This window comes from Esox lucius, chromosome 2 (assembly GCF_011004845.1).
Source record: "Esox lucius isolate fEsoLuc1 chromosome 2, fEsoLuc1.pri, whole genome shotgun sequence".
In the NCBI taxonomy this organism is placed as follows: Eukaryota; Metazoa; Chordata; class Actinopteri; order Esociformes; family Esocidae; genus Esox; species Esox lucius.
Window position 1 is genome coordinate 30,274,919 of NC_047570.1, and position 20,070 is coordinate 30,294,988.

The following is a 20,070-nucleotide window of genomic DNA, read 5'->3' on the forward strand; positions in this document are numbered from 1 at the left end:
AAGGTCTCAGGTGTGAATGGGGAGCAGGTGTGTTCAATTTGGTGTCATCGCTCTCACACTCCCTCATACTGGTCACTGGAAGTCCAACATGGTGTCAAGTGTGTGTGGTGGCAACCAGGTGAGGAGTACAAAGACAAGTGTGTCTTGCCTACAGTCAAGCATGGTGGTTGGAGTGTCATGGTCTGTGGCTGCATGAGTGCTGCCTGCAATGAGGAGCTACAGTTCATTGAGGGAACCATGAATGCCAACATGTACTGTGATATACTGAAGCAGAGCATGATCCCCTCCCTTCGGAGACTGGGCCGCAGGGCAGTATTCCAACATAAAGAACCCAAACACACCTCCAAGACGACCACTGCCTTGCTAAAGCTGAGGGTAAAGGTGATAGACTGGCCAAGCATGTCTCCAGACCTAAACCCTATTGAGCATCTGTGGGGCATCCTCAAAGGGAAGGTGGAGTAGTGCAAGGTCTCTAACATCCACCAGCTCCGTGATGTCATCATGCAGGAGTAGAAAAGGACTCCAGTGGCAACACCTTTGGGTGTACTCACTTTTGTTGTCAGCGGTTTAGATATCAATGGCTGTGTGTTGAAGTATTTTGAGGGGACAGCCAATTTACACTGTTATACAAGCTGTACACTCACCACTTTACATTGTAGCAAAGTGTAATTTCTTCAGTGTTGTCACATGAACAGATATAATCAAATATTTACAAAAATGTGAGGGGTGTACTCACTTTTGTAATATACTGTAAACGGAGACCCAGATTTCCCTAAACGATGTTAAAACAGGACAATTTGTTAGGTTTAGTGTAAAGATTACAACTGGGATTATGTTTAAAATTAGGGTTAAGCATCAGAAGCTATGTTATGTGCTATGCCTTTCACTTCGTAGTCTGAGAAGGGCATCACGATATTTTATTGTGAGTATTAGGTGCTTTCCTTGCATGTAGTCCCATTTTGTTGCAAAACATGCTGATGGTGTGCAGGGCCAAAAGGTTCAGCTTTTGTCTGACCACAACACGCAATTCCAATTGCAGCTCCAACAACGCATGTCAAAGTTCAGGCACAGCAATTTATGATTCGGGCTCGGTAAGTGCTTCTTTCATGCAACCCTTAGCTTGTCAACACAGAGGTGGTGTCGAACAGTTTTTGAGACTTGATAACCCCAAGATTACAATAGGTATTGGGGTTCTGAAAATGTTATCCTTGGATTCTTCCCTCGTCATCTTACTCACTATCGTGGGGGCAATATGCACACAAGTCCTCTTCTCATTAAATTCACATCTCTTCCAGACTTCTAAATCTCTTCGATTATTGCCCTGACTATGCTAAGTGGTATTTTCAACTGTTTTTTTTTTTTTACTTTTAACTTGTGTGGGCATCTGTGTAGGTCAACAACCATCTGTCTCCTTTTCAGCTGGCAGCTCTTTGGTTTTACTAATGGTGAGGGATGACAATGAGATTTTACAAGCATGCAACCTCATATTTATACCCCAGGGAAACAGCCACAGGTGCAGTGATCAGGTAACAGCTCAAATTGTTTTGAAAGGTGTAAAGACTGATTAAGTGTTAAGTTTGAGAATCTTTTGAAAGTTGTTCCAGCCATTGGCAGCAGAGAACTGAAAAGGATGGCTAACGGAAGTGTTCACTTTAGGAGTGACCAGACCAGAGTAAGGTACCTACCACACCAGATATTTCTCTAGAGTAGGCAGACACTGAAGCGCAAGCAGAGGTAATGAGATTTGGACATTTTGTTAATAAGTTGTTACCAGTGATCCATTGGGTAGACTGCCTTTCTAAATATTTTTCTCCTCAAGAAATTCTAAATGAAGGAAAATCAAATATGGTAGTGTATGGGTTATTAAGGGCAATGTGTTCCTTAATAAACAATGTCCAACAGGTGTGTGGTGTTACAACCCCTTTTGTAGAACAACCATCTGGCTAATGGGTAAACATTCATTTAATATATGCCAGATTATTTCAGCATGATGCATCGTTAACCCCAAATTCCATTTAAATGCTTTTTGAGTCTTGAGATATCACATGTCAGTCATGTATGGAAGCCAATATATTGTGATAATGTATTAAGGAAATAAAGGAAATTGTTATGGTAAACTATCATCAGGATAATTTGGCACAACCTCCAGAATGTTATACAGCCACAACATCCCCAATGTTAATATAATACAAATACTGGTGGAAGCCAAGAAATAAAAAAGGCAGAATAAAACATTTCATGAAACAATTTTTATAAAACATTAGAAAATTCCTGATTTTCATACTGATTTAGAAAAAAAACAACAACTAATAACTTATTTCCACTCACCAGCCACTTCATTAGGTATGCCTGCTTGTCAATGCAAATTGCCAAACACCTTGTTAATGAAAGGTCAGAGGAGAATGGCCAGACTTGTTCAGATGAACAGAAAGGACACAAATACTCAAACCACTCCTTTCAACAGTGGAGTACAAAATGGCATCTTTGAATCCGCAACGCTTCAAACCAATGGAGGCAAAAGGGTACCAGACACTAAATAGGTGTACATAATCAAGTGGCCAGTGAGTGTATTACATCATTACAGAGCTTCAATCTTCATCAGCAGTTTCAGGAGCGATTTGGAATTGTAAGGGAAAAGACTCTTCCTCTGCAGCCTGTCCACCACTACTCGGAGTTCTGTGAGACACCTAAGCATCCTACACAGAGTAACACTATTGTGTGTCTGAATGACGGAGTTGCTGTCTAGCCTAACATGTGTTGGGCCTGAGGAGAGATCTCTCGGTGTCTCCTTCACAGGGTCCAATGTCCACTGGCTCTCTCCGAACTGTGGGTTATGAGTCGACTCTACTGAACACTTCATTTTTGTAATCTGTAGAGTGGACAAATGTCCATTGTCTCCAATGTGTGTGTCCATAAGAGGCCCGATGCTAGCAGAGACCACATTCCCTCTCACCTCGGTGCTGTCGGGCACTAGATTTCTTCCTAGCTCTGTCCTTCTCGCTCCAGGATCCAATCCGCCCTTGGAAACCTCCATCTCAGTCTCAGACTCATCTGAACTGCCGTAGTCCACCAGACGGAGAGGAGAGGCCATAACAGATGTACTACATGAGGGCAGACACAGGCTGGGCTGCAGTCGCTGGGCTGGCTCTGGATCCAAGATGGAAACTGAACCGCCATGATGGCTTAAGGTAGACATGCTCCCACAAGAGACAGACGACGACTGCTGCTGCAGTCCCTCTTTCTGGCTATTTAGTTGACAGACATTCAAGCTAATCTTGGAGCTCTGTTCACACTGGTCAAATGAATCCATCTTCTGACAGATTGCACGGAAGCTGTCCCAATCATCACAGAGGTGTTTCAGGTAACGGACAAAATACTCGAGGAAGCAGGTTTCAGTGGAGATGAGGAAGTCAAGGAGGATGCTGTGGTCAAAAGAAATACTGTGGAGGAAGAACAGGAAGTGGCAGTGGGGGTTCCTGCCAGCAGTACAGGCAGCTTCACCATCCAGGCCAGAGAACCCTCTGTGGAAAGACAGACAGACAGGAGTCATCTCTAGGTTGTGTGAAAAGGCTCGATTCACGGACACAAAATGCAGCTCAGGAAAAAATTAAGAGACCATGGTACCTTTTTCTGTCCTTTCCCAAATTTATTGGAAAGGAAGTTTTTGAGTGAGGAACAGAAGGATTAAAATTAAGAGAGCTTTTTCCAGAGCTGTAATAAATTGGACTTAGCAGCATCCGCATTGAAGATGCTTTTTAGTCCAGGAACGGAGTGTGTTGAGAACAGCAGACCGATAGTTGGGAAATATTACAGAAAAAACTAACGATGTGACAGAAAACCAGCGTGGATTTTGTCACAAAGTCAAAGGCAAGTAGCTGCTTCTGCCATTTTGTCAGTATTCCAAAACTGCAGTTCTAATATGAATCATCTATACAACTAGTATGAAAGCATGCATTGGATACGACACCTCTGATGGAGGTATAGGAGGAGCAGCGACTTGGCAGCTTCCATCATGTCATCGTCCTGCTCTCCAAACACCAAGGACACCCAGCGGCAGGGGTGACGTCCCAGCCGTACCCCATGCTGACTGAGGAACAACAGCAAGGCACTCAGGCAGCCATAGACATCAGTGGAACAACCTGGGGAAGACAGAAGTCTCCAGTCACTGACTGAAGGTCAGAACAGCCATAACGATTAAGGCTGGATTTTCTGCAGGATAGTCTGATCCTTGATTTGTGGTTGCGGCTTCTGAGAAATCTTTTTTATTGAGGCAGACATGGCATTCTTAGGCGTTGCGTTGGGAAAGATTGCCCCCTATTGTATGAACTGTGCAAAGCACACATCTGGTTGAATGATCACTTCCATTGTCATTATTGAATTCAATGATTTACTCTTAATGATCATTTGAGCTTTAGAAATGTGTTAAGGTAAAAACCTGAATAGGAGCCAAAGGTTACATGGTCCTCATTACCTTTTGTACCAGCCGACTGGATTTTGTATTCCACCGACTTGAGCACGACAAGACTCACAGCTCTCAGCATCACATGATCTGAATCTGTAATGCTCCCGCCCCTCAACAGGCTTGTTCCTCCAAATGAACTGGCAGCTGATTTAACCGGAACACATTTTAACCAATTGGCATGCACCGCCTGCAGCACTCCATCAGCCAGGGCATGAATGTCACTGGTCATGTGATCATGCGCATACGCTGGGGCTGACATCTCGGCCAAAGCCATGTCCTCGCCTGCCTTGTAGAGGAGAGTCCTCTTCAGAAGCAGCAGCACTTGTTTTTTAACAAAGTAGTTGACGTGGGAGTCGACCACGTGCAGCAGAGGAGATGCCTGTATGAGGGACAGCCTTGGACTGGTGAGACGGACGCTAGCAGCACTTAGTTTGAACCTGGCTGCAGTGAGCACTTCCAGCAAGTTAAGGAGGGTGCTCAGAGTTGTAGCCCAATCTACTGTGCTGCAACTGACGTCCGAGGCAGAGTCTCCCTGGCCATCTCTCTCTTGAGGAAGAAGCTGGGTGTAAAGTGCAGTGAGACCTGGGTCAAAGGCAGCAAGAAGTTCCTCCAAAGTTCCTGAGGGGGAAAAGAAAGGAAAAACCCCATATTAAACTGTGGAAAAACCTAGGTGTTTACAAGCCTTGGTAGGTAGAATAGAAGGACTATGTAGAAATACTGTATATCCATAACCTTACACTGGCTTAAAGACACCTAACAGTGATCAATGCCAACATTTTGTCCATGACCTGAAACACCTAATGTTATTCTACATACAAAGATGGACAAGGGTTGCTACTAGATATTCCTAAGACGGGATAGATTTTTGGTGCCCAAGTGGATCAAAGTGATTGAGGGCTGACATTAGTTCAACTCTTGCTGTTTGGTAATTCCACTGAACTGTGACAAATTCCAGGCTTTATTAACATCTGGCCTTGCACAGACATGATCAAATGGCCTTTTCCTTTTGCGCTCTGTTATCATTTCTGCAAGCAAGATAGCTGCTGTATATCAATGAATAAATTATTTAAATTGCAACTGCAAATCTGGCCTATGAAGTACTCTACAGAAATATGGATAACATGCAGTAAAGCTTTTGGAGAGCTAATCTTGCATGCAGGGGTGCCTTTGGTTAGTCTTTTCAAGACCAATTAAATATGTAACATTTAGAAATGTGTACCACTGTCAGTGGTAACGTGGTATGAACAATGAATTGGCCTGTTGCATTAGTGATCAAAATCATTCATCTTGGTGCAACAGGGAGCAGGGTTTGTAAATGCAAGTCACTAAAAGTTTTCATGTAGTAAATCGTTTTGTCTTGTATATAAAGTAGTTAAAATAAGTGACATTTAAGAGATTAGACACTTTGACACTTTTATGGTAAAAAATGAAGGTTTTCACCTCACAGTCCAATTTGCTCCTTGGCAATTGTAGCATATGGCAAAAAGCCAACTTTCGGACGCAACCCAGAAAACTAAGAATGACCGGTGTTTCTGACTGATAAGCAATGCTTGGCTGGTGGCTGTTAACATTAAATAAAATCCTGCCCGAACTGAAAGGGAGGCTGAAAAGAATGTACACATCACCTCAAAGGAAAAATACTCCAAACATCCAAAGCCAAACAATCTCAAATCAACGAACAGTGTCATGGGTAAGCCCAGGCCATCATCTTCAAGGTTGAAAAGGAGATGTTAAATAGTGTGGCATTTGGAAAATAGAACCTTGTTTTGAAAAAAGCTGGGATTCTGAATAAAATGTAAATAAAAACAGAATGCAAATTATTTAAACCCTATATTCAATAGAAAATAGTACAAAGACAAAATATAAAATGTTAAAACTGAGAAATGTAATTGTTTCTTGAAAAATAAGCCCACTTTGAATTTGATGGCAGAATTTTTTTTAAACATGATTAAAATGAGTAACATGATTGGGTATTAAAGGATCATTCAAGAGAAGATGGGTGAGTCAGAAGTGAGGAGGAGTTCACCACTCTGTGAAAGACTGCATGGGCAAATAGTGCAAAAAATGTAAGAAAAGTTTTTCTCAATGTAAAATAGCAAAGACTTTCGGGATGTCATCATCTACAGTACATAAAACCATTAAAAGATTCAGAGAATGCGAAGCAATCTGTGTCTGTAAGGGACGAAAATCTATACTGTCTGCAAGGTGACAACATTTTTTATTGGATGGCCGTGATCTTTAAGGTGGCACTGCATTCAAAACGGACACGATTCTGTAATGGAAATCACTGCATGGGGTAAGGAACACTTACGAAAACCATTGACTGTGAACACAGTACGCTGCATCCACAAATGCAAGTTAAAACTCTAACATGCAAAGAAACCATACATAAAGAAGACCCAGAACTGCCGCCACCTTCTCTGGATCTAAGGTCATTTAAGATGTACTGAGGTGAACTGAAAAACTGTCCTGTGGTCTAACTAATCTACATTCTTAATTATTTTTGAGAATCATGGACACCGCGTCCTCCGGACTAAAGAGGAGAGGGATCATCTGGCTGAACTTTTGAGCAGCTGAAATCCTATATCAAGCAAGAATGGGAAAACATTTCACTTTAAAAACTATAGCAATTTGTCTCCTCAGTTCCCAAACACTTATAGAGTATTGTTAAAAGAAGATGTGATGCAACATAGTGGTAAACATGCCCCTGTCCCAACTTTTTGAAATGTGTTGCTGGGATCAAATGCCAAAATCTTTTTCCAAAAACCGTAACATTTCTCATTTTGATATGTTGTCTTTGTACTATTTTCAATTAAATATAGGGATGAATGATTTGTGGTATGAATTGAAAATATCTTTGTGATAACAGCATTAGATCCAGTAAACGAAAGATTGCATGTTCAAATCCCCAAGCCAACAAGGTGACAGTGTGTTGCCTTTGAGCAAGGAATGTAACCATAACTGGTCCGATAAGTAGTTCTGGATCAAAGCATCTCCTAAAGTGAATGACAAAATGTAAAATGTTTAGATACCCAGATTATATTCAGCAGGTTTTTTTAGAAATGCTTTCAGAACAGTGGTAAGTGACCACATGAACGCATCCAGTTCAATGCCATAGCAACGGTTTTGGAGCACTTGCAAGCACTTCTGTTCCCAAATCTGGTTGAGAGAATTCTAGGAAGGGATGAAAGAACACAATGTTATTGTCATCAACGGTTTGAAATTACCTGAAAATGTGTCAGGCCGGAATAAACGATATCAAGCCAAGAGCTTAAAGTCACCTAATGTGAGCCTAACACACAAGTGATGATGATCTCAATACTCACAAAACAACGTAGTTCAAAAAGAACGTAAGATGAAACACTCATTGCAGCAAGATGAGACAGCAACCTGTCTTTGCAGCTAAAAAGATGAACCTGAGGAAAGTTGGAACACAATGTAAAAGACTGCAAAAGCCGTGACAAAGGACAAAATAATGCCACAATTTAAGCATCTGGATGAAAGCAAACTCACAAGCTTGGACATAAAATCCATATCTTGGAATAATTCTGTTGAGACAGCTTTGAAATAAAGGATAGTTTCTTGAGGTAATTCTTGAGATGTCAGCGTGGTGCTAATTTTGTTAACCAAGGTCAACACAAGACAAGCCAGTTCGATCTTATCTGGGTTCTTAGAATATTCTAAGAACATTAAGGGTTCTCTGGGTTGGTGCTGAGAATGAAAATCATCAGTTCTCAGTTCACATACACATTTGAACATGCAGGACGCTAACTCATGGCTACTTTTGCTGGGTGATGCCTTCGCCAATAAACCTTTGTAAGCATCATTTATGAGACGAAAGCAGTCAGTCATTTCAACGCAGTTTGGTCCTCAGTGTTCACGAGGGACTTGACAGTGGTCAATCTTTAAGAGGAAAAACAGTTCCGTAGATTTTCGATTTCGGCCACGATAACACTTAACTAATCATACTTCAAATTAATTACATTACGTTGCCATACGTTCAATAAGACAAGAGTTACAATGTATTCTGTACGCCTAACGCCTTTCGTTTACCTTTTTCAAAAAGAAACACTAAGGCTACAACCATCTTTTCCTGTTTGATTTGCGTTGCATGCAGGGAGTTGTAGTTTTATGTCTAATGTACGGATACATCACAAAAAATATAATAGTGCACAGGGATTTAGGCTGTAGAATGTGTATTTAATACTATCTGCAAATAATGTATTGTACATTCAAATATGTATAAATAAAATTCAAATAAAAAATAAAATGTATACATTTCAAGTTTAGTTGTATTGTGTACATAAAGTACCACGTGAATGAACAAGGAAGTATAGCCTGTTATAACGTCAAACTCGTCAAACGTTTACTAGAGATGTTTAAAAGCGTTCACTTTTTCCATTGTGTCAACACAGAGAAGAGTAATAGCCATACAAATCTGTAATTACTTCGTTTGAAATATTACTTAACATGCAACCCATTTAGTTTTATAAATGTTTGCGGGTGCAATTTAGATTTGCATCAGGGTGCTTATTTGACAGCTCAAATTATTTGCTTCTGGAGCCTGATTGGCTAAAACAACCCCGTTGAAATTGGGGGTTCGCATCGGTGGAGTATGGCTAGCAAGCCTGCTAGCTAGCCATATCTTCGTATTTTAAGTAAGAATGCATTGAATTATGAAAGCTAGCTAACACCTATTTTGTTTAATTGAAATATAATTGCATTCCCGATATTCTGCATATGTATTCATAGCTATTTAATTGTTACACGTTTTAAAACTCTTGATTACCTGATGGCTTGAAAACTGGGGAACGTTTCAGGCTAGCTATGTAGCTATTTGCTAACCAACTGTAAAATAGCAATGATTGTATTCCTGAAGTGTACACACTTAATGTATTGCTGGCAATGTAGCTATATCAAAACATTGGTAATATTGTATCATACATAGTTTGTGGTCATGCAGATTACATTATGTCACTCAAACAAGTTCGAAGGGTGTGGAACAAGTTGGGATTGAAAGAGCTAAGGCTAGCTAACATTCCATTGTTCGAGTGGTACTGTATAGGTAGTTAGCAGTTAGCCAGTGGCTACAGTTAGCTAAGGTTTGAATAATTGTGACTAACGTTGTCGAAAATACACTAAGTCTAATCTTAATTCATATAACTATACCTGTTGTAACTAGCTGCCAGTACAGGTATGTCATACATTTTAATGACAACGGCAGCAACTGACCTTCCAAATATAGTACTAGCTAACGTACTATTAGCTAGCTAGCTGGAATTATATCGTTTTATAAGCGATTGTCCTAGTACCAGCCTTCGTGTTCTCACACAGAACATTTAGTAACTAGCTAAATAACTACAATACCGGCATCATGTTAGATGGAAGCTGGCTGCAGGTATAGCGACGTTAAATTATGTAGAATGTTGATTACGACTATTTGTTTATGTCGTAAAGATTATCATTGTGATTAATAAGCCTATTGATTTTCAGTCCTTTAGTAGTGGATAATATAAACAGATGTATTTAATTGTCTTTTTTTTTTTTGAAGGTCAGTGGTAACCCATCTGAGTTCATAACTTACCGTCCTACTGTTGCAGACAAATGAAAATTGTCCTAACGACATAATTGTCTCAACAAAAGGTAAACATTTGCTGCTTTCTAAATACCGTATCAGTATGGAAATGCTTTCGAGTCCATAAAGGTTTTGGTAAACCTACTTATGGGGTATTAGCAGTGGACATTCTCCTTGGTACCTGTGAAGCATGATAAATACCTCTTCAGTTCAAGCCCTTAGCCCTTGCTTTGTTTATATGTGTGCTATTACAAAATTGTGCAACAGCTTTAAGTCCCAGAGAATTAGATGAATGGAGAAATGTTATTGATAATTAAGCTTATTGTACCAGTAATCAGAATGCAACTTGATCCTGTACGCTCTTCAGAATGCTGGCCTAGCTATACCAAACTATAATCGAAATGAAGTGAAACTTTCTGTCCACTGTCTCCCCTCCAGATAAGAGGCCTGTGTGTGGATGACCCCTCCCCTTACGAGATGTAACAGGATGCTGAACCATCACTGTAGAAGGAATCCAGAGCTTCAAGAGGAGCTGCAGATACAGGCAAAGACACTTAATAGCAAGAGAGTACACACCACCATTATTGTGACCCACTGGTAAATGACTGCTTATGCTAGACGAATGCTCGCAAGTGTGATCGCCACTTTTGGTTTGTACCGTCTTTGCTCCAGGCTGCAGTGGCAGCAGGGGATGTGTACACCGTCCGGAAGATGCTGGAGCAAGGTTACTCTCCCAAGATCCGCGACGCCAATGGGTGGACCCTGCTCCACTTCTCCGCTGCCAAGGGGAAGGAGAGATGTGTCCGTGTCTTCCTGGAGCATGGAGGTAAATACAAGGGGGGAATGTGGAGCTCTCCCTTGTCACATGTTGTCTCCATCATCTTTCTTTGGCAGCACTAAAAAATCGAGTGCCCTAACAACAAAACCAACTTTTTACATGCAAATAGCTTATTCTTTCTAATATGATAGTGTTCAATGGAGTTCTAAACTCCATGAAACAGAAATAAAGTGTTTTTGCCACTATTTTCTAAATGTGTAACATCCCCCTGAATTCTATTGTTTTAGTTTAAATTAAATTCTGTGCTATTTGTCTACGTATTGGCTTGTCTGCATGTTCCAAAATCCAAAACTGATCCATTAAGTCATTAACAAATGTTTTACCTGAATCGTTTCTCAAAGACCTCTTGAAATGTTGGCCTCCACCTTCTGTTGTGTTGAGGCCATAGCTCTCCCGTTTCTAAAAAAATTTCAAAATATTATCAACAAATGTGCACACTGATCTTTGATTTAAAATGCATTCCCTTGCAAGTTGTTTAACTTTTTTATACATGGGCTATATGATAAATTAGCAAAACCTTGTCCCCCCAGGTCTAGATGATAACATGTCTATTTACAGCAACAGTGTGGGAGCAGTTTGGTTGTCTTGTTCAGGGACAGAACAGTGTGGGTTTTCTCCTTACTGGCTCCGGGATTAGAACCAGCATTCACCGGCCAAATGCTCTTGACCACTAGGCTACCCTGCCGCCCCGAGCAAAAACAACTATATATTTAGTGTAGCGTGAAGAAAGTTGAACATTTTTGTGTCCCTGTGGGGGCTAGCATATCCTCTGCGCAGCAGTCCTACATCCACTGCAGCACGCCCTCACACTTTAGAGGGTTTTACTCATGACACAGCAAGGGTATTTGATATTTCAGTTTCAACCATTCAGGTCAATCTACAGTTGGTGCATTCAAGTATGTGAAGTTAGATTTACATCAGTGTTTTACACCCATTTGTTCATTATGATTGTCCTTCCACATTTTGTTTGAGATTGGCACTAATTAACATTGGTGCACCAGGTCGCTGCAAACTGATTCACAATCTCCCCTTTAACTTCTGGCCTATAGATGGCAGTATATTACCAGGGAAATAGCCTCTTCAATAGCTTCACTTCCAGAGTAATCTAACACTCAGTGGGGTGAGGTTGCCCCCTACACACTGGTCTGGGGTCAGCGTAGCATTTCCCCCACTGATATTTAAAGTTAGGTTTGGTTGATGGTAAGCTGATATGAGGTCTGAATCCATTGATGTTTTTGTCAGTACACAACACACTGGCATAGATGTGCTTGCCTCAAGGTGACGGCATGATTGGACCATCATGTCTATGCTCACTTAATGTTTCCATAGTAATTATTTATTTTAAAACACTTTGGTGGTCTTAACCAATGTTTGGGTTATGGCCTGAACTGTGGCAAAGTTATTTGTGAGCCCGATGGAGTATTGTCTTCACGCGGCAATGTGTGAACTGTAACAAGTCTGATCAAAATCAAGTCCAGGGGGTGCTGTATTCACGATTTCTCAAAGTGTTTCTTTGAAGAGTTCACTGAACAAGCCAGGGATTGATTTTGTTAGTATTTTGTTAAGAAAATGTCTGACTGGTGAAATGTCTGACTGGTTCTCACCAACAAAGCAAGAGAGAATGTAACCCTTGAGTTGATTGTCTAAGGGAATCTGAACCACATATTGTCTTTGCTGGTCAGTCATGTAGCCTACCTGATGGAGTCACGTTGAATAACCAGGCAGTTGAATGAAACATTCCCCTGGGTGGACTTAGCCTAGGTCCTAGCCTACACTGATGTGGTCATTACCACCACTCTGGGGCTTGGCTAATTGAAATAGCAGGACTTGACCCATGACCCCTCTTTCACACTCAAACGTCTCACTGATGCTAATTGTTCTAATGCACCGACCTCTGTCGCCCCACTTTCCAGCCACACCACAGCGGGCGTTAATCTGTATTATGCTGCTGTCACTTAATCATCCATCCTTTCCCTCCTACCCGTCCTGTCTTCTTTCATCCACTCTCTTGCTGTTTCTATGTATCTTGTTTTTTTTTGCGTCTTGTTTTTCCGGGCTCTCTCTCACCCTGTTGTGTGGAACCAATGCGAGTGAAGTCTGTCAGTTTTGTTTTTGCTTGGGGGGGGGGCTTTTCTTTTAATAACAGAGAGCCTCTAAAACTGCGTCCCCCCTTTTACCCCTGTTTCCCCCCGCCCCAGCTGACCCCACTGTGAAGGACTTCATCGGGGGCTTCACCGCGCTCCACTACGCCGCCATGCATGGCCGAGCGCGCATCGCCCGCCTCATGCTGGAGTCGGACTTCCGGAGCGACATCATAAACGCCAAGAGCAACGACGGCTGGACGCCGCTGCACGTGGCCGCCCACTACGGACGGGACTCGTTTGTGCGCCTCCTACTGGAGTTCCGTGCCGAGGTGGACCCCCTCAGCGACAAGGGCACCACGCCCCTCCAACTGGCCATTATCCGCGAGCGCTCCAGCTGCGTGCGCATCCTGCTGGACCACAGCGCCAACATCGACATTCAGAACGGCTTCCTGCTGCGCTACGCAGTCATCAAGGGGAACCATTCCTACTGTCGCATGTTCCTCCAGCGGGGCGCCGACACCAACCTGGGGCGACTGGAGGACGGGCAGACGCCGCTGCACTTGTCGGCGCTGAGGGACGATGTGCTGTGCGCCCAGATGCTCTACGCGTACGGCGCCGACACCAACACGAGGAACTACGAGGGCCAGACGCCCGTGGCGGTGTCCACAAGCATGTCAGGCATCAGCCGACCCTGCCTGGACTTCCTACAGGAGGTCACAAGTAAGTCTGGGGCTGGGAATGGCTGGCGTTTCCTCTAGGGTCTTTTATCACGCCGACCGAAATCGGGCCCACTGACAGCCAAAGTTCAGTTAGATATATGTCAACTGTATTTTTAGTTGGCAAAGAACGTGCTGTGGTTAATATGGGGGGGGGGGTTTCTGGTACATTTATATTTATTTCTACAGAATCATACCAGTCAAGCACTGCAGCACTTTCTATCAGCGTTAATAGAAACGTCTAAACAGGGTGGGGCAATGGAAAAGCCTGGCACACAAAAGGGTTTGGAGGCCTATCGGTAAGTTGAGACGTGTGAAGGAACTGAATAAACGTACAGTGGGAAGGGTGCCGTTGCCAACACAAGGTTTTATAACGACCGCTGTTCCATCTGTACAACAATCGACTGTTGGTGGTTTGGTGTGGGGGGGGGGGGCAACATCACCTGAAGCAGTAATGATTTTAGGGTGGCACAATGCCCTGCCGCATTCCACTGTGATTCTCACTGTACTTTGATATGGAGATATCACAGAGCTCCCGGGCCGCGTCCCCAACTGCACCCTGTTCCCGCTCTGTTCCCCCTCGGGGGCTCTGCTCAGAAGCCGCGCGCCATGTAGCCAATAGGGTGCCGTTGGGGACAAAGACCTGGTCCGCTCTGTTTCAGACTGACAGCCGTGTGAAGTCAGACCTCCCTATTCATCCCGACCGTAGAGAACGATCAGTGAGATGGATTACACTGGCCATCTCAGTGGATTAACTCATCTGCTGCAGCTAAGGCCTCGTTAAAAGGGAGGATGATTGGCACCCAGCTCTCAGGAAGTGCATTGTATATTATGCCGTAAATGTATCACTGTCACGTCGGTTCCATCTCTGGTGAGTTGGGCGCTCAGCATAGAGCAGTCCAATGTAGTTCCGTCCAAGGCTTTAGCTGCCACCATGAATCTCATGATCCGGTTTATTTGTCGCATACACCAATAGGCCAGTGACATGGGGAGATGTTGCAAAATGCTCTGGTTCTTGTTTCTAAGTAGTGGTGGTGGTCTTAAGGACTGCAAGAAGGCAGGACATTGTGGTGGTGGTTAGAAGGACTGCAAGAAGGCAGGACGTTGTGGTGGTGGTTAGAAGGACTGCAAGAAAGCAGGACGTTGTGGTGGTGGTCTTAAGGACTGCAAGAAGACAGGACGTTGTGGTGGTGGTCTTAAGGACTGCAAGAAGACAGGAAATTGTGGTGGTGGCTAGAAGGACTGCAAGAAAGCAGGACGTTGTGGTTGTGGTCTTAAGGACTGCAAGAAGGCAGGACGTTGTGGTGGTGGTCTTAAGGACTGCAAGAAGGCAGGACGTTGTGGTGGTGGTTAGAAGGACTGCAAGAAAGCAGGACGTTGTGGTAGTGGTCTTAAGGACTGCAAGAAGGCAGGACGTTGTGGTGGTGGTTAGAAGGACTGCAAGAAAGCAGGACGTTGTGGTCGTTAGAAGGACTGCAAGAAGGCAGGACGTTGTGGTGGTGGTCTTAAGGACTGCAAGAAGGCAGGAAATTGTGGTGGTGGTTAGAAGGACTGCAAGAAAGCAGGACGTTGTGGTGGTGGTCTTAAGGACTGCAAGAAGGCAGGACGTTGTGGTGGTGGTCTTAAGGACTGCAAGAAGGCAGGACGTTGTGGTGGTGGTTAGAAGGACTGCAAGAAAGCAGGACGTTGTGGTAGTGGTCTTAAGGACTGCAAGAAGGCAGGACGTTGTGGTCGTTAGAAGGACTGCAAGAAGGCAGGACGTTGTGGTGGTGGTCTTAAGGACTGCAAGAAGGCAGGACGTTGTGGTGGTGGTTAGAAGGACTGCAAGAAAGCAGGACGTTGTGGTGGTGGTCTTAAGGACTGCAAGAAGGCAGGACGTTGTGGTAGTGGTCTTAAGGACTGCAAGAAAGCAGGACGTTGTGGTCGTTAGAAGGACTGCAAGAAGGCAGGACGTTGTGGTGGTGGTCTTAAGGACTGCAAGAAGGCAGGACGTTGTGGTGGTTAGAAGGACTGGTAGACAGTGATTATGGTGACTGCAAGATGCAGGGATTAAAAACAGGACATTATGTTTTTTACACTGGAGAGATGGACGGACAGGAAACTACTTATGGTGATGGTTGGAGAGAACAGAATAGCTGTGGGGATGGTAGGAATGGAGGAAGAAGAGGGAATATTTGTGCAGACAGTAGGGAATGGAGGAAGACGAGTTAATGGTTGTGGGGACAGTTGGAACAGAGGAAGAGGGGGACATAACAGAACAGTGGTGGTCACAGTAGACTGGACATTCTGCTGAGCATTGACTTTTATGATGTCCCTAGCTGGTTGTGGGTCCTTCCCATGGCAGAGGGATGACGGAATAGAGTGCTATGGGGAGTGCAATGAAAAGGGAGGCTGGTTTAGCTCCATTAGACACGCAACACTCCCACTCCCAAATTCCTGAGTGCAAATTCATTTTTTTCATGGTTATTAAAACAGCCAATAAGAGGGTTTTGGGTGAACTATTCTGCCCAAGGACTGTAGATGAAACAGTGGCACTTTAACTGATGTGGTGTTTGTGTATTGTCCATGCAAAACTACATTTATTGAAGTTTGGTTGCCTTTGATAACTGCCAGAGGAGTAGAAAGCCAGAATGGATAGTGAAATTGAAAGCTTGCTTACTCAGCATTTAAGAGCTCTGGAATCTGTTTTAGTTTGAAGTTGAACTGATATGCTTCTAGTTGCTCTTTGATTCTGGGTCAAACGGCCTAATTTCATGAAGTGAAACAAGCAAAATGAAACCACTTGACACGCGTGTCTTATTCATCCATACTCAACTGCAACAGTGTGACCACCAGTCTTGTGGGCAGTACAATCTTAGACAGTTCAATTTACATCCTCATTCTGTAATACGTTCCGTAAACACTTAACTTCTTGTTTTCCACCCAAACACAGTTGTAGAAGCATGGAGCTTACTGTCAGCTTATGCAGAGCAACTGTCCACTTCAGTGTTTTTAACAAATGTGTTGTCTTTTTCATTTCTGTGTTAATAGGACAACCCAGGACTTTGCAAGATATGTGTCGGATAAGGATCCGACATTCCATAGGGCTCCAGAGCTTGAAGTGTCTAGAGGATCTGCCAATTGCCAAGGTCATGAAAGACTACTTAAAACACAAGTTTGATAATGTGTGACAGCAAAAAGCTTTTTATAGACGACCCCCCACCCCCCGAACCAGGCTGACAGAGAACGTTGTTTCTCTCCTTAAAACATCCAAGGACTATGCAAGCGTTATGCCACCTTTGTCTGAAGCCTGGATGGAGAAGTGACCCAGGTTTTGGAACATCAGTTACACACGTGGTCTTCATGGAGCAGGCCATGTATCTTATCGTTCCAGTCTTCTGATCATGTTAGTAGCACAATTGGATTGACGACCGAATTGGATCAGCGGGAAAGATGTCAGTGTTTCAATTAGGCTTCAGTCGCAGTGTATGGTTGACCAGGTGGTGCTGTTGTAGTACGTCTTGTGGTATAAAACTTGTTCTGATGGAAATACGACCATCTTCTTGTTGCTGTTATGTTACCCATAATGTAGGTTTCATGTTAAATTTCAGTCCAAATTATGCCATTGATTTTGCTTTGTTTTGTGGATGTTTAGTCTTCCTGTTTGGTGTTCACTGAGATGCCAAGATTGTTTCCCCTCTGGTTAACAATGTTAAACAAAGGAAAAAGAGCAAAGTGGATTCCATTATGCTTCATTGTCAACACAAGTGTCAAACTTTGGTGCCCACAGTTGCAAAAGAAAGGGAATCTTACGATACAATATCAAATTGTCTGTTATCAAACCCTTTAACTATTCAAGTATTACAAAAGCTCAGTGTTGTGTTACCTCAAATAAACATGTTTGAGTTGACTAAAGGAGACCAATTCAAAGTTGATTGATCGAAGAGTTCAGGCAGTAGCGATACCTGATACAAAGGAGTATGTTCGGAGAGAGGAGTTTGTCACATGTACAGTAGATCTTCATGAGTTGAGTCATCCAGCATAGCTTGGTAATGTCAGTCTGCCCTGGATACTATGTACAGACATTCACATACTAAAAAACTACATGTAAATAATTGTCATATATGTACAGAAGATATTTTTCTAGAATTATTTAAGCAATGATCTCCTGTATTCTTAAAGTATTGTGTGTTTTTGTGACCGATATATTGGTGTGTGTGTGTGTGTGCGAGTGAGTGTGTGAGTGAAGATTAAATTTAAGAGATTTAGTTACATCAACTTGAAATCAATTTAGTTTTTTTTACTTACGGGGGACTGAACAGATTTTTGTTGAAATGGGATCGCCACAGCTTACACTTACAAAAATATCTGTTCTTGAAGACCATACTATGAATTCCTGGTTGAATTCAATGGTTTTACAAAAGGAAATGTATGTTTTAAAAAAAATGTCCAATCCAATTGATAAAAAAACGTTGTCATTGTATGTAATAAAATAAAAGTGTTGATGCGCCTGCGTTCAAATCATATTTGTCTTCTAAGACTACATGAAAGTTAAGTATGAATCAGTCTCTGATCCTGATGAATGGTGTTTTCATAGGATTTTTTTGGTGCATGATTTCCATGACAGTGTTTGTATAGTTTTTGCCCCACTATCGAAAACCGCTATGATGTCCTTTGTTTAACAGAGATGTTGTATCTTTCTCTTGCTGATGCAATGTTGTTTAATTTTTAACTGTGCTTGGGTCTAACGCCAGTTGTCCTGCTATCTCCCTGAGACATTTTGGTTTTAAAATAAGAGCTGGCTTTATTAACTCTGTATACTTTTAGATTCCTTAAAACCAACTGCCTTCCTGTCCGCTCTTGAAAATGTTAATGTGCGTTGATCAGCTTTAAATATGATTGGAGTCACAATTTATCATTTGTTCAGGTCATAGACATAGAGTTTTGCCTGACCACCTGACCTGGACAGGATATGTGGGTTGTAGACCATGACTACAATACAGGTCATGTAGTCTGGAAAAAACTATCAGTCCAAATCAATGAATTTTAGACAACAGAATTCTCTTAAGTTTTTCCTTCTGTAAAAATATGTCGCCTGCCCAAAGTCACGTCCTCTGATTTTTGGATACCATTTTGATACCATTTTGTATAACAGACTGGTTATATACATTGAGCAGGAAGTAAGTGTTGAATGTGATTTGCAGCGTACTCTGGGTTTTGTTCATTAGGGCATGCAATGGAAAGCAAAAAAAAAACAATTGCTGCATAACCTTTAAAAAGTCAGTGTTTCTATGGACAAGTCCTAATAATCCCTCCTGGTTTGAGTCAGTTGTCTTTTCTTTATTGCCTAATGAACATTACCCCGAATTGTGTGCCTCCACAAGCCTGGGGAGGGATTTCAATAGACTTTGTGTCTTTACAGTCAGGGAACAGTTCATAAATGTCTTATGTTGGGTGGGAGTAGGGTGAATTTGCCCCTAGTTGATGATCTTGGATCAGATCCCCACTGATGTCTAAGGCTAGAATTAGGAATGGGAAACTGATCCCAGATGTGTAGCTAGGGATAATGTCAACGCAGAGCCTTGTGGTACTGATCCAGGTGGTTTGTCTGGACTGTGGTATCTGACCAGGGGGAGATCTTCTCAGTCAGATAACATTGTCAGGAAGAAATCCCGATCTCTCCTATATGGCTCTCAAATAAGTCTTCCGGCAACATCAACTACTGAATGTACATAATATGCAGATTTGTAAATGTAAAACTGTGCTAATAAACAAACCATGATATTCTCAATGTTGTGCTTTGTCTGAAAGGAGAGGCGTGTGAGGCAGCTTATTATAGATTCATGAATTGGTAATGTAGTGGGAAATATAGCTGACGACTGACAATACGGCCATTTTCCATTAATTTTGACAGTGGAAAAATAACCATGACTTAATGCTAGTAGCAAAAGGTTGGACACTCGTTAGGTTATTGTTGTTTGAATAGCTTCACTGGACATTTTAATCCTGAAACAGGATTGAATGGAGCTACAGTAGCATAAACTGAACAACATATTTCTGTTAGTATTGAAATGGTCAGGTCCCAAATAAGTCGTTTCCCATCAGCGAGCAGAACCTGTTTTGCCAGAGTTTTCTCTGGTATTTTCATATCTGTTTTGAGGAGGGAAATTGGTCTATATAACCCTGTTAAATAAACATTTGGGGAAATGTTTAAGCTTGGTTTAGTATGTTTACATTCAGGGATAACAGAAATATAATACTGCAGTTCATTTAAAATATATGTATATTTCCATTGGAATAACAACTAACTTTGTTTTTCCACAGTTGACTAGCCAGTAATTTCTGTTGATAGACTGTGGTTTAATTAATTAAGTAATTTTTATACATTATTTGAAGTGGGGAAAGACTGAATAGTG

The 20,070-nt window shown here is 42.3% G+C and overlaps 2 protein-coding genes across 2 annotated transcripts; one reads left to right on the forward strand and one right to left on the reverse strand.

Annotated features, from left to right (window-relative positions):
* Window positions 1-1,936: 1,936 nt before the first annotated feature.
* lins1 (lines homolog 1) lies at window positions 1,937-8,578 on the reverse strand. Its single transcript, XM_010876725.4, has 6 exons — window positions 7,976-8,578; window positions 7,789-7,878; window positions 7,495-7,636; window positions 4,472-5,080; window positions 3,968-4,139; window positions 1,937-3,521 (listed from the first exon to the last, which is right to left on the reverse strand). The coding sequence occupies exons 1-6, from the start codon at window positions 8,312-8,314 to the stop codon at window positions 2,579-2,581; spliced, it is 2,295 nt and encodes a 764-aa protein (XP_010875027.3). The 5' UTR covers window positions 8,315-8,578; the 3' UTR covers window positions 1,937-2,578.
* Window positions 8,579-8,820: 242 nt separating this feature from the next.
* asb7 (ankyrin repeat and SOCS box containing 7) lies at window positions 8,821-19,445 on the forward strand. Its single transcript, XM_029113782.2, has 6 exons — window positions 8,821-9,120; window positions 10,014-10,105; window positions 10,476-10,581; window positions 10,710-10,863; window positions 13,074-13,679; window positions 16,706-19,445. The coding sequence occupies exons 3-6, from the start codon at window positions 10,495-10,497 to the stop codon at window positions 16,843-16,845; spliced, it is 987 nt and encodes a 328-aa protein (XP_028969615.1). The 5' UTR covers window positions 8,821-9,120; window positions 10,014-10,105; window positions 10,476-10,494; the 3' UTR covers window positions 16,846-19,445.
* Window positions 19,446-20,070: the final 625 nt, after the last annotated feature.